Raw genomic sequence first — 27911 nt, forward strand, 5'->3', positions numbered from 1 at the left:
ACCTGGGGTTCTCCCTGTTAGGTTCTTGCTGTAAACAGCCTCATTTCAGCTGTGCCTCTCCCTTGACGTTGTATTGCCTTGTTTCTTTAAAGCCTCTGTGTGGTTTACCATGCTTGCTCTCAGAGATCAGTGAGGGAGACAGGGTGAGAGATGATGTTTGGTCAAGGGACAGCTGGGATAAGAGGTGCATATCTGTAGGGACATGATTTCTCACTAGAACAAAAAGCAGCTGCTACAGCCAGTAATTACAGAAGCAAAGAAACAACTACCCTCAAGGAGCTTAATATGAAGCATTTATTTCAAATGGAAGCTTGGAAAAGCTTGCAGCTTTTCAGTGCAGAGCACATGACCAGAGGTGGTTCTGATGCTTTCACCTTCAGATTCACAAGCCCACTCACTGGGGCCTGGCAGAATGGGACAGCGCTCCTGGTACATGCAACAACTGTTGGTTCCTGCAGAGCCATTCTGAACACCTGGTACCAGCCTGGGAACAGCTGAACTGGAATCATAGAATCATTTATGTCAGAAAGAACCTGTTGAAGCTGGAGTTAGAAGCAGGCACTTATTTCAAGGGTTGGGACAGAAACCTACAGCTCTACCTCTTGCCCAGGGCAGTCCAGGCCAGTTGTTTGTCTGCTAATGGCCAGAGGAAGTTACAGCGAGCTAGGGTGGAAAGCAGCAGTTGCAGCTTGTAAACTGTGTGCACTGACAAGTCTGTGAGCACACTTGTTTTCATACCGAGGGGTTTTGCAGCAGTAATGCTTTAATAGACATCTTGAATAAACACCTTCCAAAACGTGGCAAGGGAAGCAACTCACAGGGGTTAAGAGTATCCATTTAACTTCCTCTGGCCTACGGTAAGGCACCTGGTGCTCATTTTTAAATGTGAGGAGCCTTAATGAGGTTCCTGCTGCTATAAATCAACTGAATGTCAACCTAACTGCTGACTTTAAGGGAACCAGGGGAAAGAAACCCTCGGTCACAGTGGGACAGAGCAGAGATGTTTGTGGTTTAATTTTGGTGATCTCAAGTGACACATTTCAGGATTCTACTCAGGGACACAAATTTACTACCCATTCTTAAGGAAAAAAAAAACCAAACAACTTTGATATGAAAAAGGTAAAAATCTGTATTAGAATTTTAGTCTATCCAGTCTCAAATTAAGCATCAGTTATCTGACTATTTACAGCTGCCATTTCACCCAGCATCTGTCTGACATTACACAACTGTTGGCTGAAGTGTTGTTCCTTAACGCCATTCGGAGATATTTACCTTCTTTGCAGTATTGGACAAACCTCTGACAGCAGCAGAATGCTTTTCTGGTGACGATTTCATCTTGTATATCAAGTCTACAACCAGCAGCCCCTAATTCAAGGATCGTAAACTCAAGCGTATGGAATTGATTTGGTCTTTTGAAGCTGGTGAGAGAGGCAGAACTCGCAGCTTCTCGTGTCCACATTTCTTTGAGATAAAGAAGCCTGCAGTCTGCACGACATGAGTCACTCCCACGAACACTCTCCAAACAGGGGAACTGCTTGAATATACCTGAGCTGTAGTCCCTTCAGTTACTTTGACTTTGTGAGGTTCGGTCCATCATGATTCCATTGCCGTCTCTGAACTGTTGCTGCTACTACCAGCCAACGAGCTGCAAGCCGCAGAGTTTGCACCAGCCAGAACAAGTCTCTCTCTGTTTCCAAAAACTTCATTCACTGCAACACAGGTAAGGGATTGCTTACATGTTACTTCCCCAGAGACAAAAGCACTGCAGCAAGTACAGCAAGGCAAATACAACAGAATGGAAATCCTCACCTGATGCAGTTTCAAAGCCTTCCCCATTACCCAGAGCAGGGAGCTGTAAGCTTACATGTCAGAACAATCTGTTTCCCCGTGTACGATAATTGAATTACAAGTCACGGTATTTCTCCCCCGGTGAATCTCTAGATGTTTCCCTGTGTGTAATTCCCTTACTGAAGCACTGTGAAATGGATGAGTTTTGTAGAGCAAAACAGTTTAAATTATTTATTACTGGTTTTAGTCCCTCTGGGTTTTATCGAGCTCTCATAAGCCTCAAAAAATTCACACCATTTAGCTACATGCAACTGAGACAACTGATCAAAACCAGCCCTGACTTCTATGCAGTGCTTGTTTACACCAGGAACATTAACAAAAAAGGAAGGCTGTGAGAAATGAGGTATTGTATTTCAGTTACAAGAAAATAAACCGTGGCAAATACAGCTCTCCAAGATGGAAAAAAAAAAATAGAAGATATTTTTAAGCTGGTAGTGAGAAAACATTCAATCTTTGGGTACTTGTTTAAACGTGTCACGCTCAGAGCTGAATATACAGATACACCCTGGGGGCAGAGCCTCAAGATCCCAGAAAATGAGAATGTTACCTGCAGAAATGCTGCTTATATCCCAGACACGCAGACCTTCTCGCTCTCCTCCAAAGGCAAAAACAAATGGGAAGTCAGGGCAACAAGCTGCGCAGAAGAGAACACCCTGGGAAGGAGGGAGAAAGTATCTTTTGGTGTTTTTCCTTCCCTTAAATATCATCTGAAAATGATTTTATCATCTAAAATACTTTTGCCAGGCAAGTTATAACAAATATAAGCTCTTTGTTTCTTGAAACTTGACTTTGTGTCCCTACAAAATCATAGTAAGAGCTGTTAAACACATTTAGGAAGTCATATTCATTCTGAAGCTCAAAGATGCATGTTGGAGAACTATTAGTTCTACTGCAGAACACTTGATCTGACATCCAGATCCAAGGCTTCAAGGCAGCCTGCCAACTGTATCTTGCACTGAATATTGTGTTGCAATGAGGAACATTTTACTCAGAATACACAGATGTGGGTTTTTTTGTTCTTGTTTCTTTAAGACGTCCCACAAAACAAGACTTAAATTAGAAAACAGATTCAACAGTTATACATACACCTTCTTGGAAGTAAGAAATGTAATCAAAGATTACCATTTTCATATCCCTGGAATGGATTAGACTTGGTTTGCCTCCCAGGATATCCCAAATTTTCACGTGTTTGTCAGCAGATGATGTCACGAGGCACCCTTTGACCTGACTGCTTAGTTGTAGCCCTGGAAGATATGAACACATCAGTGTATAAGCATCAATCAATCGCCATTTTAGAGATGAGGATACACTTAGGGTGAAAGCAGAACAAACCTAATATTCTTCACACACTGAACTCAGTTCCAGCAAAACAAAGCAAAAAGTTAACAACAGCTTTGTGCTACCACTGCTTCCTACAGTGACAGAAGAGCCTTTTGAGAGCAAACTTCATGTAGGCCTATTTTATCTCTCAGTGTAATGACAGTAACAGTAACAGTAACAGCAGAGCTGCGGTTGTGCTTCTTGCTTGACATAATCAATCTGGCTTCCCCAGTTAGTTTTCTTCATTCAACTCCATCACTTCATCCATCTGCGATGACGGGACATACTGACATCTCATTCTGAACACATAATCAGGTACTTCCTTCAAGTTGCTTTTTAAAAGTTTCTAGGCTGGTCAAATAATTTAAGGAGTCTAAAGCAGAGAGCATTAAAACCTTCCCATGTGCCATATCTAAGTCACCATCAGAGCGAAGTGCCAGTATAAAATATTACGGATACAGAAGTTCTAGTTGATAGTCCTGCACCAGACTCCATAGTTTCTGTCCTTTCTCATCCCAAAAAGCAAAGGGAACATATCCTAGATGAACAAGCCTGTTTTGAAATGCTTATTCTTCATGATATTCACTGAGACAAGTTCACTGTTGTTAAAATACTTTGCTTACAATGGTTTTAAACAAAAAGAGTGGAGATTTAGATATTAGGAAATGTTTCATTCAGAGGGCAGTGAGGCACTGACACAGGATACCCAGAGAAGCTGTGGGTGCCCCATCCCTGGAGGCTCAAGCCCAGGTTGGATGGGGCCCTAGGCAGCCTGAGCTGGCAGGAGGCAGCCCTAACCATGGCACGGGGTATGACTGGGTGGGCTTTAAGGTCCCCTCCAACTCAAGCCATCCTGTGGTTCTCAGCAGAGACTGTTTCATGGACCAGCTACTCACTATTACTACGCACTAGTTTATCTTTTCGTTAAGCAAGGAATCACCACCACCTCAGCCATATCAGCTGAAGACATCTTCCAGATAAGCCCTACCACTGGGGCAAACACAACACACACATCATTTACCTGATACTTCTTCGTCATGAGCCTTCAGAGTAAACAGAGGCTTATCAGAGCGAGCATCCAGGCAGTACACAAAGCCATCCTCTGTGCTTGCCTAAGGAAACCACAATACTTTGAAAACAAACCGCCGTAGTCATTTGTTTAAAAGTGTTCTATGGAGTAACATCCATTCTCTATTAAACCCCTGTCATCTGAGACAGACTTAAACTGCTTCTTAGCTGGATACATTCCCCTGTACACAGTTCTTCACTTCCAAAGTCAGACTTCATACATCTGGAGCTTGAATTATTCCATGTATATATGCTATGCTGCAGTGACATATGTGGAAATCTTAACCGTATACAGATTTCTTTAACTGTATTTTGTATTGAATATGGCTGCACTACTGAGCTCAGACCTTATGCTCAGCACTAAAACACCGAGCTTCTCGTCTCTAAACTCAGTGCAAACTTTGGAGCCATTTAACAGCTGCCTCACAGACCTACACAAAGTTAAGTGTAATCATACTGAGAGAAAATACAAAAGCACGGGTTAAACGAAGCAGCCAACAGGCCAAGAAGAGAAAAGCAAATACTCACTAAGAAATTACAAGGTGAAAAGTGATTCCAAGTTACTCTTTCAACCTGACCACTAAACCGCCAGATTCGATGGTTATCTTGTGGGCTTCTGCAGTCGTACAGCACAGCTGATCTATGGCAAACAGACAGGAAAGGAAAAAATAGCAAAATCATAACAGAACTCTGTGAAGTTCCTTTTACCACTGGCACCTACAGAAGGTCCCTGGATGCTTTACAGGAGGAATCCACAAAGGCGGTCAGCTGGTCTACAGACAGTGTACTGGTATGTAGGTGTGCAGGAAATCAAAGGGAGAGCTAACAAGGGATAAGGATGCTGGTCTGAGTGAACGGACAATTTCTTCTTGTTTTTACAGAAGGATTACAGGGGAGGAAAGTGGGCAGAATCCAGCTCCCAACAACACGGGGTTCTTCTCCAACGTGGCAAGTACGTAACACAAGCCAGACAACATAAAGCCCAGCTTAGTCTTATAGCTTGGAGAAGCCCAGAGATGCTTACACAGAGATGAGCAGAGGTACATTTCTACTGCAGAAAAAACATAAAGACAAATTAAGAAATAAATTCAGTTTGGAACAGATGCCTGGCACAGAAAATTTCAGTCCAGATGGTTAAAGTATTTGGCTAAGCTGAGAAAGAGGGAAGGAAAGCTGTATTTTGGCCACGTACAAACCTGGCTACTTTACTGGAAAGAAACAACTTTACTCAAATCTGGCACTCTTAAAAAGCAAATTAAAAGGAAAACCTGAGGCAAATTAATGGGCTAAAGATGGGCATTAATGCTGGGCTAAGCATGGCATTTAAAAACATTACCATGACATACTTATCGTAAGATCCGGAAATGAGGGTCTGGGTTTCAAAGGGATGAAACTGCAATGTCTGGACCTAAGTGACAGGAGATTTTATTAAAGAATAAGCATTGAGATAGAATCAGGGAATCACCAAGGCTGGAAAAGACCTCTAAGATCATCCAGTCCAATTGTCTACCTATCTCCAGTACATCCCACTAAACTACGTCCCTCAGTACAACATCTAAATGTTTCTTGAAGACAGAACGCATACACAGGTACTGCCTTTGAATAAACACTGCACACAGTAAAAGCCCCACAATAAACAAACAAAAACCCACAACACCTCCCCCTAACAACTCCTATGAAGTGTTCTGATATTCTGATGCCTCGTAAGTGAACTAAATCACATACCCTCATTCCACACTCTAATTACAAGATTAATTCATTTTCCAAACATCCATCACTATGGAATTTCGGTATCGTTTACTTTAAACCTTTCTTACCTAGAATAAAATACAGGCAACACTCATAGTTTCCTTAAGCAAAGCTTAGTTTGATCTATGCTCAGAAACCTGTATTTTGAAGCTTCATAGCAGCACTATTAGATCCCCAACCTCCTGGGCTTTTACACAACAAAACCAGGAAACTGTTATAAGTCTCCCATGATTTTCTAATGGATAAGTTAATTAACAGTTCTGAAACCAAACAAAAAAAACACAACCGTTTGTCTGCAAAAAACAACCGACTGAGAATTGTAAAGAATTCTGCACAGTTGGCTGGAAAACCACAGAGCTGCTGCTTTAATGTGTTCAGTACTGAGCAGCTACACAGAAACTGCAGCGTTTTCTTCTCTGTGCTTTACACTGAAATAAACGCATTCATTATTACGTACCTTGTCTGTGTGCAGTGTCAGGCTGGCTGCAGGTTTGCCCACAGCCATATCCCACAAGATCACAGTGCTGTCAGCAGAAGCACTTGCCAAAACATTCCTGATAATAAGCCAAAAGATCAGGTTTAAAAAAAGTCTTAGAGACAAAACCTAATAATGGTCCAAAATCCTAAACACGCAGAAAATCTGATGTGGAGATCAAGCATCATAGAATCATGAATGGCTCGGGCTGAAAGGGACCTCAAAGCCCACCTGATGCCAACCCCCTGCCATGGGCACAGCTGACCCCTATTAGCTCAGGCTTCCCAGGGCCCCATCCAACCTGGCCTTGAGCATCTCCAGGGACAGGGCACTCACAAGAACACTGGTCTATATAGTTACAAGTAAAGATCTGCTAGCATTTTCTCCCCACAGCACTTAAAAATATAATTTACCAGAAGGCTTCCTGAGCAAAATAGTGAGAAAGACTTGAAGCACTTCCCTCTGTTTGACATGAAGATGGTATTTTTCAGCATTAATGCAACTTCAGTCTGCAGGCATATGCTTGCAGCCAAGAGCCAGATAAATCTATTCTTAACAAAAAACCCAGCTCTCCAATATCTGAGTGTTTATATAACTAACAAAGACCCAACACCATACACCCTTTATTTCCTGAAAGTTTTACCAGCATCACGGAGTTCATAACCCAGTATATTACAGCACTGGACATTGCAGACACTTTAACTCTTGTAGCTGTAGTTTTGTGACTTATCCCTGTCACAAGACAATCGCCTCTAAGTAATATGAAAGTTACGTCTGAGTCAGACTGATGGAATGATACCACGCTGTGCGTGTGTATCATTCAAGATCAACAGACAACACACTGAGAGCACAAACTTCTGCATGTTTATTGAATATCTATGAGGGTGCTTCCTCCTTTGGTGCCTAGATAACAAGGAGCTTTAAGTAAAGGCTGACACCTGCTGATCAGAGAATGCAGAATTGATTGCATGAGTCTTCAGGCAATTTGACAGCAGGAAAAATAAATATAAATACATAAATCTATCACTGAGACAGTTTCAAGGCCCATCCTAAGGATCCTTTAACAGTTGATTCATTACAAGCTACCTAAGCAACACCGAGTGGCTTCTCTATTCCAGCCTGCACATCATCCTTAACCTCTCCCCTTAGATGTGCCCGCTTTGCATTCCTTCAACAGCACTACTTTCTTGCTAACTCACTCAGGCAACAGTAACTCCCACAGGTCAGAGGTGTGTCTACAGCAGTGCTATGAAGGCTTTTGCAGTCTTTTCTCTTCACAGCTCTAGAGCAAAAGCCAAAGGAAAATAATACACAGCAAGGATTACCTTCTATGAAGAAGTAGTCCTCTATCTGTTCAGATGCTGTTTTAGGTCACTGACAGACTGGCCCAGACCTTGTGCTATTCCAGTTTGTCTGGCTTAAATGCAGCTGCTTTATTGAATGGCTTGGAACCACTTTAGCCCCGACCTCATCTGGACAACTTGGAAATAAAAGCCATCTGCAGCAGTATATAAACACTTATTTTAAAAAATAAAGAGGAAATCCGGTGTCCTAATTTTGTTTGTCTTTTTATTTTTTACAGGGGCAAATATTTTTGAGAACTGATTCATTTCACAACTGCTTTCAAGTTCAGCACTACGCTTCATAAGGCTCTGAATTAGTGAAAAAAAGCAAGCCTAATTAACTGTGCCAATGTGTACCCAAGCACTGTTGTTCAAAGACTCCTTTACCTGCTTTGTTTATTCCATGAGAGATCGAGCACAGCATCAGCGTGTCCTTCCACTGCTCCTTCCTGAGATAAACCCTGCACAGGCAGATACAGCACAGACTTCAGAACATTACAGCTTCAATGGAAATCAAACAGCACAACACACTATTATGAACTCTTCAGTGCCTTCACAGACATCTACACTTATTAAATCATTCTTTCTAGCTGCAACGAGGCTTCCGGTAGAAGAGGCTTCCTCTTACCCCATCTCTCAGACTGCTCCATCCACAGCAGGAGAGCTCACAGAACCACTTATTTCCTTCAGGCTACAGAAGAAGAAATTTCATTTCCATCACCTAATGTGCAGCTTTTTCAGCTTCTTCCTAAACTCTTCTGGCATTTCCTTCTTTTCCCACCAACTGGTCCTTTAATGACCAGCTCCTACAAATGCTAATTTTAAATGGTTAAGCTTTGAAGGATTTTTCTAGAACAATTGGAAGGTACCCATAAGTTCTCCCACTCATTCTCTGTTCTTTCCTCCAGGCTTTAACTATCCCTGGGCAGAGCAGTGGGTGTTTCAAGCTGAAGCATTTCCAAACGGTTATCTTTAATAGCAATTCTGATACCTCAGTCACTCTCTGGGCGTGCCTATATGTACACATGCTGTATTATCTCGATGACTACTTTAAACCTGCTTCAATTTCAGATGGATAAAGCTGACAGAGGTGAATCCAAACTAGCTGTGTTTCATTAGAGTAAACCTTGTCCTTTATTGCTCAATGCCTTTTCAACTCCCTGAGTCACAGGCAAGTAGCAGTTTCAGCCCCCTGTATACAACCAAGACATTATCTTCTGTAACTCATCTAGACATCATCCTTCAACACAATAGCGGGGATTAAACCTGACTACCTACACTTTCATTTATTCCATTGCAGGACAGAAGTAAGAATATTATCCTCGCTTTAAGTTTCCTCCATTCAACCAACACTTACTTTCTTTCCTTTCTTTTTCTTCTTTTTCTCCTTCTTGCTCCCAAGAGAAAAGACAGGTTCTAAGCAGTCCACTATATCAAGGTCCCAGATATCAATAACTGGGGTCATGTTACCCACCGCAACATAATTTCCTGCATACACACAAGACAAACCAACAACAAACACAATCACATTTAGTTATAAAACAGCACCTTCGGCAGCCCAGCTGCTGCATATTTCTTCAAGTGCTCTTAAGTGCACTTCACCTTCAGTAAGCACCGCTGTTCACATGAGCCCTATTAAAGCACCACAGGAAAAAATGCTCCTAAAAACATAAACATATATAAATGTTGCAACCGTGCTGTGCCATAAGGACTTTGAAACCCTTCACTTGCAAACATCAAAAAACAGATCAGAGTTTGCTTTGTTCTGCTAATTAACAATAACTTAATTATTTCTCATCAAGCCAATATTTTAGTTGCACCGCTTGTTAAGCCAGCATCACTAAGGTCACTTATCACCAAGTGAGAAAAAGGAAAGATTTTCAGTTTTTCCCTCTTAACATCTTGGGTTTATTAAGTTTCAGTGGATGGAACTACTCAGTAACAACATCATATTTACATGCTTTTCAGTTACGAACAGTTTTATTGGCCAATTACAGTATCCTTTGTTGTTTACCTGATGACTCCTCAGGGTTCGGATCAAAATTCAACCACTCCAAACTCAGAGGATAAGCAGGCAGGATGATATCATGATGTACATAAAATGAGTCTTCTTCGTGATTATAAACTGAAAAAGATGTATGTGACATCAGTGAAGAGGAAAAGCAAGCAACCAAAGTCAGCTCACCTCTGCAGTGACATGGCACTAAATTCCAAAGGAGATCTGGAATGCCAATTTCCAATATGTTCAGAGCTTCCAAGTAGAAGCCATAGCCTCTAAGTACTAATGTTACAGCTTACAAAATCCTACAAAAGGAACTAATGCTCTCCTGTGTAATTCAGATATCAAGTGAAATATTAGCAAAATTCAGATGTTACAACATGACTCCGTTTAAATAATCACTTCAATGTAATTGCTCTGAACCCACAATCACCATTTCCTACACGTGAGGACATTAACGAAGGTTGAAACATTCATTTCATAGAATCACTAAGTCCAGATTCAGTAACATGGGAAATCAGGTAACAGATGAACAGTTTTTGCTTTGGAGGAAGCTGAGGACTCCAAAAAACAACCTCATCTTTTACACAGCTACATGGAAAAAAAACCAGCAGGCTTCTCTGTAAGGCACAAATCCACATTACTTACCATGGACCTCCAAACTACAGTAGTCTTTATCGACTCTGCCACAGAGGACAAGATTGTCATTGGGCTTAATCAAAAAGTCCTCCTGTTCGTATTGATCCTGAACAGCAAAAAGGAGAGGCCATCACATGTTAAGCAAAGAACACACTGGCACAATTGCACGAGTTCTAAAGGCTGAATCTGTTACAGTAAACAACCAGAGCCCTACAGCCCACCTACCCGAAAGCATCATACAGTGGTAAATGCAGAAAGGCAGAACCAGGTTCTGTCACAGGGAGGCTGAATGTACTTCTGAATGCTACAGAGATGGCGTTTATGTGGACGCAGTTGCATTTAGAGAAACATTTCATTACCACACATGAAACCACCTTCTGAGGTAAACAAGATGCAGCCTATCACCAAAAGGAAAATCACCAGAGGGATCCCACTTTTGTAGCTTTATTTCCCTTTGCCTCTCATGCCTTGAGCATTTAGATCACAAAACAATGTTCTGCACAGTAAGTATACTGAGGCGCTGCTCCTCACACTACAGGAAGCAATTCCCAGAGCATTAAAACATTGTCCACATACTGGAAAATAGTTGCAGAGAAGTATTGCCTGAAGCTATACTGGCATTCAGCTGCACCAGGACAGATGTAGCCTCCATCCAGTTCTCATTGTTACTGAGGAATGGAAGGCATTCAGGGAATTTTTGTTAATGGAAAACTAGGAACTGCATATTAAAGTCAGTAGCCTTACACAGACTGCCATCATTCATATAAACAACGCATAGGAAACCTTTTGGGCACCGCGCAGCAAGCTTTCAATAATTCCTTTTCCATTCACTCCCAGTATTTTTTTATATTTGCATTCTGCTGAGTATTGCAATTCTCTGAAGGGGTCCAATTAATACTGTGCAGTACTTAACTCTTTAACAGTGATGGCAGTAAACACCAAGAACAACAACATGGCTGTATTTCTTCAAGCCACAACGCTGACTGGACACGATTACTTTGCATTTTAGTTCTTTTCTAAACTAGCCTGAGCTCATCTGGCTGCAAGGAACATGTAGGTGTCTTGCAGTCTGGGAAGCTGTCTTATTAGGGTCATTAGTGACCTGAGATTTGGTATTTCTTCACGTGCTTTCTGGGTCCTATTAAGTAGCTCACAAGCCGCCTCCACAGATAGAAGTGCGTGTCTGAAATCATGAGTCAGTTCACCTCACCATCTAACTTAAACATAGAAAGCACACACAAAGGGGGATGCACAAAGCAAAAAGAGCTCTGTACGAGGATAACTCTGGCAAACATTTTAAAGTACTGCAAGCACCCCCAGGCAGCCTGGGAGGGTGGAAAATCTAAATCAATTCTGAGTTTCTGGCGCTTCACATATTTAACATCTTTACAGTACTTACGGTGTTTTTCAGAGTGATATAAGGATCCTGATCATTGCTCCCATATACTGCCAGACCAGCCAATGTCTCTCCAAGTTTGGTATCACCTACATGGGAATTTCAGAATATTTCTCATATGTGTCAATGATCACCCAAATCACTCCAATGGAGTCAGAAACTCCAGCACTGCCCCACACATGGTAAAATACCAGGAGTGGGCTACATCAGCTTCCAAGTTTCAAACATGAGAACTTCACATGGCTCCGCTGCTCAGTGCTGCTCTGCTCCAGTGCAGCAGCAGAGGGAGCAACAGCCCTTTTCCAACACCACCCAGTGCTGGCAGCAAGGAGCAGGACATGGAGTTATTTCACCCATTAAATCTAAACTCAGACAAACAAACAATTCAAAATGTGAATTTCCAGCACTTTAAACTAAGCGCTACATGGCTTCAACGTGCGTATGTCCTAAGTACAAAAAGAAGTGAAGAAAGAGCTTACAACAAAATCTGACATTTCAGTTTCTTACCTCCGTCTTCCTCTTCATCATACTTGTCCAAATCATACTCAGCCAGCTCATCATCACTCAGCTTTTCAGCGCTTTCCTCCTGCTCTTCATTGTCAGGAGGCGGCTCAGCCCTGTCAGCAATGGCAATATCCATGCCATCCGCTGGCTGGCCCTGATCTTCTTCATCGCTGCCATCAGAGCCCTCCCTGTACAAAGACACATCCCCTGAGCAACGCAGACAGAATGCGCAGATAGAAACACCACTCAGCAGCTTGGTAGCGAAGCTTCAGCACACAGAGCCCTGACCCCTTCCAACCTCCGCATTAAATACAAGTCACTGTTCTCTCAGGCTGCCTGAGAATTGCGATGAAGTTTTTTTCTTGTATATTTTCCTGACAACTATTAGCAAGCATCAAGAGGAGCTCTGACAAAGATGGTGAAGGGTCTGTAGGGCAAGGTGCGTGAGGAGCGGCTGAGGGCCCTGGTTTGCTCACCCAGAGCAGAGGAGCTGATGGAGGCCTGATGGCGGCTGCTGCTCCTGACCGGGAGCGGAGGGGCAGCGCTGAGCTGTGCTGTGTGACAGCGACAGGGCCCGAGGGAACGGCATGGAGCTGTGCCAGGGGAGGGGCAGCTGGGGGTCAGGGACAGGGGCTGCACCACAGGGCGGTGGGCATGGCCCCAAGTGCTGGAGTTCAAGGCGTGTCTGGACAATGCACTCAACAGGGTTTGGCTGCTGTGTGGTGCCATGTGGGGTCAGGATCTGGATTCCAATGACTCTTACAGTCCCTTCCAATTCGGGATATTCCATCACTGTCACAACGTGTTCCTTCCCACCCACAGACTCACCTCCTCCCGTCCCCCCCCTCCCCCTGTGCCGCCCCGAGCTCCCCACTCACTGCAGCCTGCCGCGGGCCTCCCCGACGAGCCGCCTCAACTCCTCCCGGCTCAGCTGCACCTGCGGGCGGACACAGCGCCGTGAGGATGGGGGAGGACCGAGGATCCCTCACGGGGTCCCTCAGCACCACCCCATCCCACCCCCACCTTGTCCGGCGTCTCCTTGGCAATGCCGCGGCGCACCCAAGCGGCGCAAGTCACCGGGCAGCTCATGGCGGCCACACGTGCGTAGGGCTGCGGGGCACCGAGTGGGCGCACCACGAGTGACGTGTCCGCCCGCAGAGCCTGTGGGAAGAGGGAAGAGGTGGGGACTTGTGGGTGATGTCACATTTAAACGCCGAAACGGGGAAGTGCGGGGTGGGTGGGGTAGTGGTGGTAGTTTTTTTTAATCAATGTTCAGCAGTCATCAATGAATATCAACAGGTGCTGTTTTCTCATAGGGAACCAAACATAGAGTGGTTTGGGTTGGAAGGGAGCTTTAAGATCATGTAGGTCCAACCCCCTGTTATAGACAGGGACACCTCCCTCTAGACCAGGATGCTCAGAGCCCCGTCCAGCCTGTTCTTGAGTGCCTCAAGGGTGGGGGCATCCACAACTGGGCAACCCGTGCCAGTGTCCAGGTACCCAGGGTTGGGGAAACGAGCATTTCACGTGGTGAGACTCAAGAGCTTGGCGTCTGAATTTCAGCTTGGCAGGTGGAGTGGCCCAAAGGACAGGCTGAGGGAAGTGCTAAGCAGCCAAAGAAGAAAGGTTACTTCCAGTGAATGTGGCTCCTGGATGTGTATTTTTGCAGAGACGTTCATTTACACTGTGCACGGTTGCACAGCAAACCCTCGAGCCAGACCTGTTTGTACCAAAGCATTACCCAGAGGGGGCACACGTGCTCCATCTTCCCTCTCAGCACAAACGTAATTACAAAACAGCAGTATTCTGTGGTGATATTTAGCAATGGAAGTATCAGAAGAGAGATCTAAAGATGGAGGTGGGGAGGAAAATAGGTAACAAATCTGCATGATAACAAAACTACTATTAATTTCATATTTGAGAGCCAGTCCATAAACACTTTATGATTCCAACACTTCCATCCGTTATGTGGTTACTGGAGATGTGGAGCTGGTCCTCTGACTTCTTAAGAATAGAAAGACCAGCAAGCTGGTTTTTGCATGCATCATTGTTTCACAGTGCCTTGGCAGTTACAGAGGTGGAGTTGAAAGTGCTCTGTCCCAGGCAGAAAGCTCCCTGCAGTCACTTGCGACAGTGACTGAGCTCTAGTGCCATACAGCACACATACCCCAAAGAAGCAGCCAGGATGTCTCAGGTTGTAACACTCCAGTAAAAGTGGGCTTCTTGTTATCTAGTGCCCAAAGATGGCTTGGCTACAGAGGTGTGAGGCTTAAGGCAGAAAGCAGATGTTTATTTCTAAAGTTTGTGTGGAATTCTGACACAACCATTGGGGGAATTAGGGGGTGAACCTAAAAGGTTGTCTCAACTAGGAAGAATGATCCATAGCTGTCAGAAGTCTGAATCGCTGCTGGATGCAGGAAGTGGACTTGAAGTTTGGTACATACAACAGGAGAAAAGGGCTCCAATGGCTGTCCCGGGAAGCATGCAAGGACCAAGTTCAGGTCCCATGTCAATGAGAGCACTCTAACAAGAAAGTTCACCAAACATTCCTATGTTACATTGTGTTCTGGACTGAGCTTTCCTAAACCTGAGCTTCTAAAAGGCTTCCCCCTACATCAGTGATCAATCAGACGTGGCAGTATGTTTCCCCAGAGCTGGTTTGTACCTGAAATCTGTCTTAGACCCATTTGTTAACCTTGCATGAGCAGAGCTGAGTTTCATTTTCTCCTGAGGGAACTCTGCAAAGTAAGGCAAGTCTTCATAGCGATGAGTTGCACTGTCTCAGTTTAGTCACCTCTTCTGGTGTTGGCACCTCCTGCCTGTCTGAAAAAAGCACTAAAGCACTGTCCCTATTTCTGGATCTGCTTATGCAGAATTTGAGGCATTTGACCCATCCCAACCTTCTGCTTTTCATCTGAGGGGGAAAGCGCCAGATAGTTCTCATCAATAGGAAATGTGTGTGTCTCATTCCAGGTGGCATCAAAAACATTCAGAAAAGTTCAGCTGGGTGATGGAACCCAGCTAAGCAGAAGGACCTTTTGTTCTGGCATGGATTTACCAGGTCAAGAAAAATGGTTTCGGTCAGGAAAATCAATAGGTCCTTTGAAGGGAAGTGACAGCCTCTTTTTGGGAGGACGTGTCAAGGATCCCAGAGAGCTACAGTATTTTCTTCACACTAAGTAGAGGTGAGGAGAGAAGGGAGCTGATTGGTGAAGAAGTGATGCAGAAGCCACTGGTGCCAGTAGGCTTTCCAGGAGTGATTTGAAGATTGCAGAGAGGGTGCTCCAGTGTCCAACAGTGATCAAAGGTCTTGGAATGTCTTGGATTGTGAAACTGCCAGAGACACCATAAGCATTTCTAATATGACAGCTGGAAGGTACTACGAGGCCATGAAATTGTGTTTTCTTGCAGGCTGAGAGCAATAAAACAGAGGGAATTTTCTATGTTTTGAGAAGCTATGCTGTAGGCTGACGGCTGTGGTTCAGCTGATCTCTTCAGATGAGAAGAGGGTGAAGGGACCGATACACTGAGCATGCCACCTCACTCAGAAAAAAATCTCTTTTCTCAAATGAGCTGCAAAATACATGTTGCAGTTCCAGGTTTGCTGAACAGCTAAAAGCAAAGTCTCAACATCAAGAAATACTCTAACTTGAGACAGACATAAAGAACTACTTACAAGTGGCTTTGAAACACCAAGGGTAGCCACAAAAGTCCTCAAGGTTACCTTCTGATTCTCTATTTGCATTCCCTGGGTGTTTCCATGAGTTAAAGTGCATGAATTTGGAGGAAACCAAAGGAAGATCAGATCTCAGTAGGGCAGCATCTTGTCAGGGGAGACAAGAACACTGCTTGCACACGGCAGTGTAGCCTGGAGGGAAAAACTCTTGAAGTGATTGCTAGGCATAAAGTTTTCAGGTAGTTGAAATAGAGTTGCTTTGTTGGGTTTGTGTTTTTTTTTTTCATTCACCATCTCCTCAAAGAGTTGTCTGGGAGATCACCAACCTCCTCACATTAGAAGATAAAGTATTCTTAGTGCAAGCTTTATTCTCCCAAACCTTAGATTTGCTTGCCTTTATGAAGTAAACTGGGTCCTTTCCTTATCAATTAACTATGTCTAGCAATAAGTATGATCTCAGTGTGAGACAGATACACATAGAAGACATTAAATGCTTATTGGAACTGTTTGCCTTTGTTTCAGTATACATGTGAGTGAGCACTTGGCAAGGAAGGGGCACATGTGAGCATGTGTGTGCCCCAGTGGCGCAGTGGTTAAAGACGCCGCCTTGCAACACTGGGGCCCTGGGTTCGAATCCCCCTGTGGCGCAAGTGGTAGAAGTGCCGCTCTGCTACACAGAGGCTCGAATCCCGGGGGCTGGACTCGATGATCTCTAAGGTCCCTTCCAACCCGCACAAAACTATGAAACTATGAAACTATGTCAGGATGTCACATCTCCACAGGCAGATGCTCCTGTGAGCACACAAAGACTCCCACCTCTCCAGCTGTGCCGTGCCATGGGAGCAATGGCAGATACGGGACAAGCGTTTGTCTCTGTGGCTGGACACCCTACTTCAGCATCTAAGTACATGTCATTACTGGTTGCTTCAAATTCCCATGCTTTCAGGAAGAGGTCCCAGCTCCTTCACAAACCTCTGGGCTTGTAGAGCAGATGGGCTAAGAAGCTCTAGAGAGGCAGCGGGGCTGTGCTATGTACGGCAGCTTCCTGAGCTCCATTGTGTTCATGGACATGGTTTGTCTTGCAGGCCTAGATCTTTGTAACAAAGCTCAGATCACCAGCCCAAACTTGTATTCCGTAACATCTCCCTTGAAAAATGCATTAGAAAAAATGAAAGTCATTGCAAAAGCTTTCATTAAAGTATAAAGCTCTGCTGACACGGAAATGTTTGGCTGATACTGCTACACACCTAGAAATATGCCTGTACAAGCTACCGTGCAGACTTTTAGAACTGTGTTGTCTGAGTAGTTTAGATGTTACAGTCTGAATGATCTAATTTAAACTACTTAAACTGAGACAGCGAGTTTTTTATTTACTTGTTTATCTATTTATTTATTTTGAAGTTACACAGAGGCCTTTACTGCTGGTGCCACTTGTAGGCCTTTGGACAGCGGTCTCTTGTTTGGACTACACCTGAAGCTCCTCTTGGGTAAGCCCCAGTATTCAGTTCTTTGCTAGGAGATTGGTGAGGTGCTGGCACAGGCTGCCCAGAGAGGCTGTGGATGCCCATCCCTGGAGCTGTTCAAGGACAGGTTGGATGGGGCCCTGGGCAGCCTGGTCTAGTATTAAATGTGGAAGCTGGTGGCAGGTGGGTTGGAGATTAGTGATCCTTGAGGTCCCTCTGTCACTTCTTCACAAGCACTGCGGCCATGCTGACAGCAGTGAGTGGGAGCACCAAATCTTACAGATGTGAAACACTGAACACAGGCAGTTTCTGGGAGATGTTTCCTTGCGGGAGCCCCATTCTGCTGCCTGAAGCACATGGAGAAACACCTGAGCAGGAGAAGGAACAACAAAAACACTCACAGCAGCCATCGCCTCAGCTAGAAAACAATGGGATTTTTATTGAACAAAGATGGCTCATTATCACACTCCAGAGAATTCCACCTGCTGCTCAGCAATCTTTGTTGCCATCTGATAATAACCTATGGGGGTAGCTGTATAAAATAGGAATAAAATACCAAATCGCTATATTCATTAATAAGTTTGCCTTCCAAATACAGAACCATGTGTAATTTAAAGTCTAAAAATAGACTACAGTTGTTAGCGTTTAAACCAAACCTTTATGATAACAAATATACAAAAAGGCAGTCAATATATTAAACATTTAAATCAACAGCATACATTTCTCAGAGGTAAACATTGAGCAAACAAAGCCACCGATGACGTTCAGAAGGCAGGTAGAAGTTTTAAGGTCAAGCTCCAAATGCTGTTGGTTTCCTAAAGCTGTGGTGGTATTATACTTTATTTGGCCCCTACATTGAAAACTACATAGCATGGACACTTGAAACTATTATAAGATGTGCTATCCAACAGGAAATTGGAAGTTTCTTCATTTCTTGTTGTATCTCACTGTATATATATTAAAGCACCTGCAGAGGCAGAGGGCAGTAGGAATTAAGCACTTTGCTTTGCTAGACTGGGGTTTTACTTCTGTTAAAGGTGAGGGCAACAGCATCCTCCTGCTGACACAAACTCCAGCACTGACAAAAGAGAAGTCTTGGCCTGACAGACAGACCTTGCAAATAATCAGCCTTGCAACAGGCATAAAACAGCATGGGATTTGCATACCTGCCTATTTACTGTAAGTCTGCACTATTTCTACTGCACAGAGAAGTCTCCTTCGGTAGTTGATCTAATGCCTGAGTTTGAAAGCTCGGGATGCATACATACACTCAAAAATAATGACAAATTTACTATCAATAAAAACGTGTTTTAATGCCAACAACTAATAAAAGTTCATATTGCAATACTGCTCACAACATAAATGTACAATTTGCACAAAACATTGCTCTTCAACATGAATATTTTGCAAGCTACTATATATATATATATATAATATGTATAACTTCTTTTCTTAAAGAATTATATGCTGGAGTGCATGCAAAGAATTTCAGAGCAGTACCACAACAGGTGCAATCACTTGTTTATAGGTTACTGAAACCATTCAATACAGAAACACCGGGATATTAGATAGACAGACAGACAGACAGATAGGTAGATGTATGTACACACTGCTTTTTTGCGGACCTTCCTTTCCATGCTATGCGAGCAGTGTGGGTTCCATACGAGCCCAGGTCTCCACAAATGACTGATTCAAACAGGGCTCTGAATGTTCTCCACACCATAAATCACTTCTGCTGGAGCTGATGGCAAAGGAAGCACTTGTCCTTTAGCCAGGAGTGAAGGCAAGCCATCTTCTCCATAGCCAAAGCCTGTTCCGATCCTACTCCTACATTCACAAGCAGTGAGTGGTGAGCATCTATCCATCCTGTGTTTTGGCTGGTTCCAAGCAGTCTCCTGCAGCCTTTACAGTTGGAAACCCAAGAAGGGAGAACTTGGATCCCCTAAACAGCAGTGCACAGCACTGCCCCTGTTCTAGTCAGGTATGTACAAGAAATGATACGTCTCCTCTGGTTAAAAATTTACATAGAATATATACAAATAAAGCTATTCTATCAAGGTGCAAGTTTAGTATTCTCTGGTGTGTTCCAGTGAAGATTTCTTACAAACCTTTATACAAACTCATCAGAAGAGCTTACACAAAGTTGACATTTTGTCACAGCTTGCTATGTAGGCTCTGTTCTGCAGGCTTTGGAATGGAAACTCCCTTTCCTTTCCCTTGGAATTCTCCCTACGCACAAGTCTGCAGTTGGTAGACTACAGTCACATCAAATATACATTTTTTGTCCTCAGTACATTTTAGACAGGATGAACTGGCCACATGTGTTGTTGGTTTTTTTTCTCCAGGAAGTCATCAATCTCTATGAAATGAAGCAGGATGGAAATGAAGCAACTGGACATCACAGGAGTTGCAGTTCACGTGCCCAGTTCAGCTCTCCTTGCCTTGGATGGGACTATTTGTAGCGTGTGAAGCTACACAGTTTGGCCCTAAGGGTATGTTTTTAAGTCCTTGGCACTATTTTACACCAAGCCAATGGCAGGCAATGTCCTCAAAGAAACGTTTAAAAAATACTAATAACAAATAAACTAAAATGTAATTTACTGCACACAAAGCAGTAAGCATCAGACTGATCCACTAAGCAGATGGATACGGAATGCAAAGTGTCTAAAATTAGAATGGTTGATGTTTACTCAGGCAGGTCTAAATTTGTAAAAATCTTTCCCACCCTACAAAGGCCTCGTTCTGCACCATGTAAATATAAGATGCTTCTAATCAAGTCACTGGAAATGCAAAGATTGTGATCAATGGGCACAAGGAAAGCCTACCCTCTCCCATTTCTGTTCGGCAGAAACCTCAAAGTTGTGCAGCTAATGAGTGTAACTGAAGTACACGCCTGTGATTCCTGCTGAAGTAGGGCTGTTCTGTGGCAGCAGGATTTGGCCTTTAGCCTTCATGGTGTACCAGGCACAACTGTGTGGGTGACTGGGTGGGAAATTCTATCCACCAGCACATTAAAAAGCCTTGCAGCCTTGCTGTATTCCCACTGACTTCATGAGAGAGTTTGCCAAGTGTGCGTTCAGCACCACTGGAGGTAAGCTTTTCAAAGATCTTCTCCTAACACCATCTCCCTCCATTTTATGGCTGTTTTAACAAGACATTCAAAGCACAGGCTTAGCACATGTACTCTGAAGCTACAGGGAGTGTAAACTAGAAGCAAATATCTGATTAGTTTTTCTCTTTTCTATTTTTTTCCATAGTAATACAATAACAAAAAAGAACTTGCTACTTTCATCCACCTTCCTGCAGTTGTGCAGCATTAACCAAATGACATTCAGCAATGACAAATGAATCTTAATCTCATTGGAGATTTTAAAAGGATTAGCAACAGACCAAATGGGGTTTAAAAGAACATAAGGTGGACAAAAAGACTCCTTCAGAGTTTTTCCAACATTTATGCTGAAGACCATATTACGTGATAGACCGTGTAAAGCTTTCTGATCCAGCTGACTGAAGGCATTACGCTCAAGGGACAAACATGTTTGTATTAGAATAAAAATAATAATAATATAAAAATCAAGAGAAATATAACAGTAAAAACAATTTAAAGCAGCGTTGAAGTTGTGGACATGGCAGACAAAACTACTATTCCAATTTACGGCTGAGCTCCTCTGTTTTTCCACATTTCCTCCTGCCTAGTTTCCAAGTGCCCTACGTTTTCAGTGGAACAGTTTGCTCAGGAGCATTAGTGCCAAGCAGGGGATTTTCAGAAGCATCCAGCAGACTTCAGAGACTGACATCTTTGAATGAACTACAGATGTCTGTCTTTTTGCAGTGAAATGTTTGGTTCCAGGAACATTTTTCTTAGCTAAAGTCTTGGTCTACTAACAAACATCTGCCATCTGACTTCTATCCTCTCTGACTCTGTGGCATTTTGGAAGTTGAATGTTCAGAAAAGGATACGGAAAGGGAAGGAAAGTTTCACCTGTGCCGTTAGTTGTAGATGACCTCAGGCACGTCTGTGAAGCCACAAGCCAGTGATCAAGCTGCATTTGTGGGCTGTTGGACAATAGCTTTTTCTTGGCAGTTACTGTTGGGTTGTGTGATCTTTCATTTGTTTCTCAGTAGAAAGTGTAGAGAAACCTTCCCATAAAACCCCAACAATGGCTGGCAGCAAACAAAACTACTCTGCTGAGATTAAAAGGAAAAGAAACACCACAAAACCCAACAACACTCATAACAATTGTAACAAATGCAAAGCAATCATAACCATTCCTGGTTTTTATATTACACAAATTAAGAGTCTTCCCAGCAGCTGTATATAAAAAAAATAATAATAAATAAACCAAGATTCACTTGATGGTTCTGAACCATTCCAGAAGCCGTCTTATTTCTAGCACATCCGTTCCTCTGGCTTTCATCTTTCTCTTCTATCTTTAACATCAAAGACATCTCAGACAAGTGGGAGTGGATGTGAGGAGGGATGAAGGAAGCAAAGAGTTGTCACAGGGATGGTGCTAGTTCTTCTGTCTTTTCAGGATGGTTGCACCAGGATTTTCCCACTCAGTTGTTGTTTTCAATGTTAAACAGAAAGACACAAAACCAGTCCTTCAGAGCTGGATGACGGAGGAAGGATCTCTTCCTCATTTAAGGATCTAATTACAGATATGTATTTGGTTTGGGAAGTATGAGATGCAAGAAGACTTCAAAGGTGACACAGTATGAAAGAGATGGAAAACAGACCTAATCCACAGACTAGAAATAAAGTCAATGAAAAGACTTCCAGCAATTTTAATGGGGCAAATTTCATCACGCTTTCATGTTTGGTTTGTGAATGAGGTTATAGTAGAATCTTAACTTGTATTTTCCCTAGAACATTCATATATCCTTCATTTAACATGTAAATTACTTTCTGAACCTTGTATCAAATATTTATAAATGCTAAACAAGGTAAAATGTGAAACCCTTTTGGGAAAGTGGAGTGGAGGGAGGTTTAGCTGCACTAATGGATATTGCATTAATGCTTAGCATCAAGGAAGCCTGACTGCCATTAACAAGAAATCTCATTACAAATATGATTTCACGCCTCATAACATATCCTGTGGATCTATTTACTGTCCATCTCTCTCTCTCTCCTGAACATACAAACACATGAAGATAACTATGGATGAAATGTCCAAAATATATTTCATATCCTTAACCCTTTTTTTCCCCACACAGCAATAACTGAATTAGGATCACAGCAGAAAATTCAGAGCTTGGACAATATAGAACAAATTTGTTTACAGTACCACAGGAAGTGTGGGATAGATGAGTGAACAGAGGGCAGATTGAGAACTGGCTGATTGGAATTGCTCAGAGGGTTATGGTCAGTGGTGCAGAGTCTAGCTGCAGGTCTGCAGCTAGCAGCGTTCCCCTAGAGCTGATACAGAGTACATTCTTGTTCAACATCTTCAACAGTGACCTGGATGAAGGGATACAGCGCAGCCTCAGCAAGTTTGATTCTGAAACAAAGCTGGGAGGACTGGCTGACACACCAGAAGTCTGTGCTACCATTCAGCAAGAGTTGGACAGGATGGAGAGTTTGTCAGAGAGGAACCTGATGAGGTTCAACAAGAGCAAGTGTAGAGTCCTACACCTGGGGATGAATAATCGCATACATCAGTACAGGTGAGGGGCTGACCTGCTGGAAAGGAGCTCCGTGGTGAAGGACGTGGGTGTCCTGGTGGGCAACAGATTTGCCATGAGCCAGCAGTGTGCCCTTGTGGCCTAGAAGGTCAATGGGTGTCCTGGGGTGCATTGCAAGAGTGTGGCCAGCAGGTCAAGGGAGGTGATCATCCCCTCTGCTCTGCCCTACAAAGGCCACATCTGGAGTGCTGTGTCCAGGCCTGGGCTCCCCAGTTCACAAAAGAGATCTTCTAGAGAGCCCAGCAAAGGGCCACCAAGATGGTGAGGAGCTCGAAGCCTTGGGACTGTTCAGCTTGGATAGGAGAAGGCTGAGAGGGGATATTGTCAATGCTTATAAATATCTAATGGAGGGGAGTCAAATAGATGGCCAGGCTCTTTTCACCAGTGCCCAGTGACAGAACAAGGGGCAATGGGCAAAAACTGGAATATAGGAAGTTCCATACAAACATGAGGAAGAACCTTCAGACTTTGAGGGTGACAAAGCACTGGAACATGCTGCCCAGAGAGTCTGTGGAGTCTCCTTCTCTGAAAATACTCAAAACCCACCTGGATGTTTTCTTGTGTAATCTACTGTCTGTAAAGAACCAGCTTTAGCAGGGGGTTAGACTTCCAACCCCTATGATTCTGTCATTCTGCATGACTCAATGGATAGCCATGAATCCACATCTCAAAGAAGACTGAGTGCTTTACCATGTCGCCAAGGGGCATATCAGTCTCTGGTGCAATAATCAAAAGCCAGAGATAGTTTCCAAAGCTACTGAACCAACTGTTCCAAGCTTGTTTATTGGTAGTTTACCCAGATTTGATCGAGTCAAGCAAGGTGCCTGATCGGGTGAACACTGACAGTAGGGAAGTCGCTTGCACTGTGAGGAGGCCTTGGGGGCTTCCCACCACTCCTACCTCCTGCCACCTCAGCCCACAGACGTGCTGTGTGCTCTCCAAAAGCCACAAAGCACAGTGAACCAGACTTCTGAAAGTCTCATTTGAAAGCATCTCATGCAGTACACCACAAGGCAGTCAATTTGTCCACTGCTGGGAAGGGGAAAGGGCAAGGCGGTTTGGCTTGAACCTGCAGCTTGAACAAGTCCAGATGTTTTGAATCTCAGTAATCCATCCCTGCCAAAATATCAGAGGTGTGAAGGCTGTGACCTTAATTAATTAAAATGACCTCCTAATGGACTGGCTTTTCTAATGTGTCTGTCTTTTTATTTTCTTTTCTTTTTTCGTCTGAGCATCTCCATTTTCGAATGTAGCTTATTTTAAACCATGAATTATTTCTGATTGGGTATTTCAGGGAGTTTTTCTCCCTTTCTTTGTTTGCTACAGAAAGGCAGTAAGAAAGAAGATTGCTTCTCGCTGCGCCAGGCAAAGCTGGGTAATGGAAGTTTTAATGAAAACACAGCAGCAGAGATGATGGGAAGTGGGAAGACCAAAGTTAACCACACGCAAAAGAGTGCAGGCAAATTCGCTCCTGCAGCTGCAGCAGCGGAGATATTTATAAGGCCAAAAAAAGAAACAACCACCAAGCGGTACCAATTGCTAGAGCTCCACAGCCTCATCTGAGCAGTGTGACTGAGTAAACCCTGAGCACTGAAAAGACCAGAGCCAAAGCAGTTGGCTGAGAATACTCGGTGAGGGATTGGAGATGGGGCTGCTTTCCCCTCTCCTCCTGTCCTCTGCTTTCCTCTCCCCTTTGACTGCATGTAAATTCAAAGCTGGAAACCAAATGAAGCAGGACAGAGAGAACTCCATGTCTTGAAAACTCCAGGCAAAGACCAGGGGTTAGGCATTTAAATTCTTGGACTCCATCCTTTTCCCTTACTGAGACCTTTTCATTAGCATGCCATCTAACCCTGACAGAAACCTGTGCTTGTTGTGCTTGCACACCTACTCACACAGCACCATCACCTGCACAGGACGAGAGGTAAAAAAAATAAACCTACGAGCCCAAAGAAGTAAGAAAAATGCCTCCCAAAGGAAAACAAACACGCAAACTGCTGTTCCAGCACATCATGTACAATTGGGTGGACAGATGAAGACAACTAAGCAGCACAGCACACAAAGCTGCAAGATGTTCATAGAAATTACCCTGTCGAGTTAATGCAACCACTCCTGCAAGTTTTTGCCATGTTTCCCAGCTGTTTCAATGACAAGCAACCCCCGCAAAGCACAGAAACCAATCAAGGCTACACCAACCTGAGGAAAATAAGAGCTGCCACATTTAGAACCCTCTGTATGAAACAGCACAAGATAATCCAGACCATCCACAGCTGATCCACACAAGAAGTCTCAAACCAACCTAAAAGCATTACAGTTTAAAGGCAACAACAAAAATCCAGTATCTCCCCCTGCAAAGCTTACTCCTCCAGCTTTTAAGCTCACTGGAGACAGCTGACAAATGCTTCTTATCTTCAGCACATTTCCAGGTTTTCCTTCAGCTTCGGGCACTGTATTGGTAGTGCTTTCAGCAGTGGTCTCACAGCTCATCAGATCTCAGCCCAAGACTCAGCTTCACTACTTTTGGCCCTTGGAGAGCAGATAGAAGCTGTAGGTCAGGTGTGAGTCTATTGAAACGTGGGAAGTGGCTCAGAGCTAGCAGCCCATTTGAGCCCACTGAAGACAACAAAACTTGCCTCATAATAGGATGGTAACAAATTAGCAGCATTTGTTTTGTTATAAGTGTGGAAGACGTGACTGGAAGTGCTAGGAGTTAGAGATACAGAAGTGCTTATAGGCAAGCATCTAAAATTAGCAATGTTCTCATCGATGGGGTTTCAGATATTATTTGACTGCTGTTTCAAAGCGAACTTCCTGAAAGGTGATTTATTAAATATTAGGACAAATCCTAAGCAGACTCTTTAATGCTTATGTATCTCAACAGACCTACATCTCTGGGCTAAGGGATGAAAGCAACGTCAGGCACTTCATTTCTGCAAAGCGCTCGCTTCCTCACATGAAAGACGCTTTGTCAAACAAACAAACTTCAAGTCTTTGACTTCAGGTAACTGCCATTCATCAAAAGAAGAAATCATCCACTGACTTCAGAGCAGCCCTAGTGAATGTGGGCTTCAGGATGTCACCTTTCTGGAACAGTTTATAAAAGCAGAACCAGCTCCTGAGGGGCAGCAAATACCCACAGCCGACTTTTAGGAGCTTTGCAGGACCTCTGCTGCTTCTGGGATTTAGCCATGGACAACGGGATTAGGAACAGCCTTTTTGTTAAGATGGCTGAGTCTTGCCTCGAGGATGTAGATGTGTGAACTCCAACACCTCTATTTCTTTTGAACGTTAAAAAGATAAAAGCCCTTAAATAGCTTCCCGCACACCTGAGTCCCCGTGGGCTTAGAGGCAATCTGCAATAGCAGAACCCTCCTCTGACATGAGGCAGGTCTGGGATGAAGAAGAGGTGCCCATTCTTTCTTCTCCCCATACCAACTTACTGCAGCACAAAACAAGGACTTTTTTTCCTTTCAGTTTTCACAAGGCAGCCCAGCGTGTCCCCAAAAGCCTCCTGCAGACCACGCTGCACCACATACACCACTGGGTATGGAGCTGGTGGCCAGTGGCTATTCAGTATAGGAGGCTCAGTGTCAAAAGCAGCACATGGACGTTCAGCAAGCAGCTCTCACTGTGCCAATAGCAGACTGGCTACTAAGCTCCCACACCTCTTTAGGAGTGTTTCCTCTGTCTTTCAACAGGCGTTTGCACAAATCTACTCAGAAACTGAGTCCAAGCAGGCAAAGATTTAGCTGGGAAAAAGTCTTTGTCGTTACAAAGCTGGCCTTGCTCCAGGATGGAGAGCATCTGGCCGCCAGCTGTGCTAAGAGGACAGTGGGCTGAAGGCACAGAGCAGGGAAAAAATGAGAAAGGAGCAGACAGTGCTGAAATCTGTCCTGAAAAGAATACCAGCCTTCCTCTCTGATGTCCAAAACCTTTGCCCTCACACATTCCCCATCCTCTTCCCAGCTCTGAAGCTGACTCTTGGGAAATAGCCCATTCAGGAATATGCAGCTAACATCTCCAAGCTTGGGAAGGGATCCAGCAGGGCTCCAGAGTAACAGACTGGGAAGTCTGGAAACTGGCAGCATGTGAGGCAAAGTGAGGAAGTTCTGGAAGCGAAAGGAGGACCCTGTGGAGAGGCAGGAGAGATGTGCAGGCAGGATGCCTGCAAGGCTTGAAGAATACAGCATGGGGCTTGTATAAAAAAGGCACATGGAAAGAACCTTCGCCACCTGTAGGCTGGGAAATTATGATTAAAAATGGAAAAAAATCTCAAGTTTTTCTAAGGATTTTCTATTTTTTTCCCCCATACTTTACCTAGAGAGGCTGGAGAAGATTCGAGGCCACATTTTCCCCTCCAAATTTGGAAATTATAGCAACTTGTGCAAAGACTAAAGAAGCAGAAGGCTATTTATTTTCTAAAGTGGCAGTACCATCTCTCTAAGAATTCCTAATAAAATGCTCTGCTGGAAAGAGCCGTATCTGATAGGGACGGTGGTCATAGGCACCCGCTGCAACTCACACTGCTTGTTAAATTACACTTACAATAGAGCCCTTTCCCCAGCCCCAGATTAATGGGATGGAGAATCCATGCATGAAGCCACATAGCACAAAGCAGGGAGATGATGAGGCCAGGAGACGAGATCAGAATTGAAATTGATTTTGATGAACTGGGGAAATCGCCTCAATTAAACCAGAACAAATTTAATAAAGACAAGTTGGAAGTGTTAAAACTTTGGGAGGTGG

General features: G+C 43.8%; 1 protein-coding gene and 1 long non-coding RNA gene across 3 annotated transcripts; one reads left to right on the plus strand and one right to left on the minus strand.

Annotated features, from left to right (window-relative positions):
- Positions 1-271: 271 nt before the first annotated feature.
- On the minus strand, positions 272-13508 carry PWP1 (PWP1 homolog, endonuclein). Of its 2 annotated transcripts, XM_015863841.2 has the most exons (16): positions 13365-13508; positions 13220-13278; positions 12345-12529; positions 11841-11926; positions 10451-10547; positions 9818-9928; positions 9161-9291; positions 8191-8264; positions 6443-6539; positions 5583-5644; positions 4765-4876; positions 4190-4280; positions 2971-3092; positions 2396-2501; positions 1546-1709; positions 272-499 (listed from the first exon to the last, which is right to left on the minus strand). In XM_015863841.2, exons 1-15 carry the CDS (start codon positions 13428-13430, stop codon positions 1594-1596), a joined length of 1515 nt encoding a protein of 504 aa, XP_015719327.1. In that variant the 5' UTR covers positions 13431-13508; the 3' UTR covers positions 272-499; positions 1546-1593. The 2 variants fall into 2 exon arrangements, with proteins under 2 accessions (XP_015719327.1, XP_015719317.1); XM_015863831.2 differs by having other exon boundaries at positions 272-1709.
- On the plus strand, positions 13425-27853 carry LOC107314543. The gene is made up of 3 exons (XR_001555494.2): positions 13425-13521; positions 17419-17504; positions 19826-27853. It is a non-coding gene; the product is annotated as an uncharacterized LOC107314543 (long non-coding RNA).
- The last annotated feature ends 58 nt before the right edge of the window (positions 27854-27911 follow it).

Source organism: Coturnix japonica, chromosome 1 (genome assembly GCF_001577835.2).
Source record: "Coturnix japonica isolate 7356 chromosome 1, Coturnix japonica 2.1, whole genome shotgun sequence".
NCBI classification, from domain to species: Eukaryota; Metazoa; Chordata; class Aves; order Galliformes; family Phasianidae; genus Coturnix; species Coturnix japonica.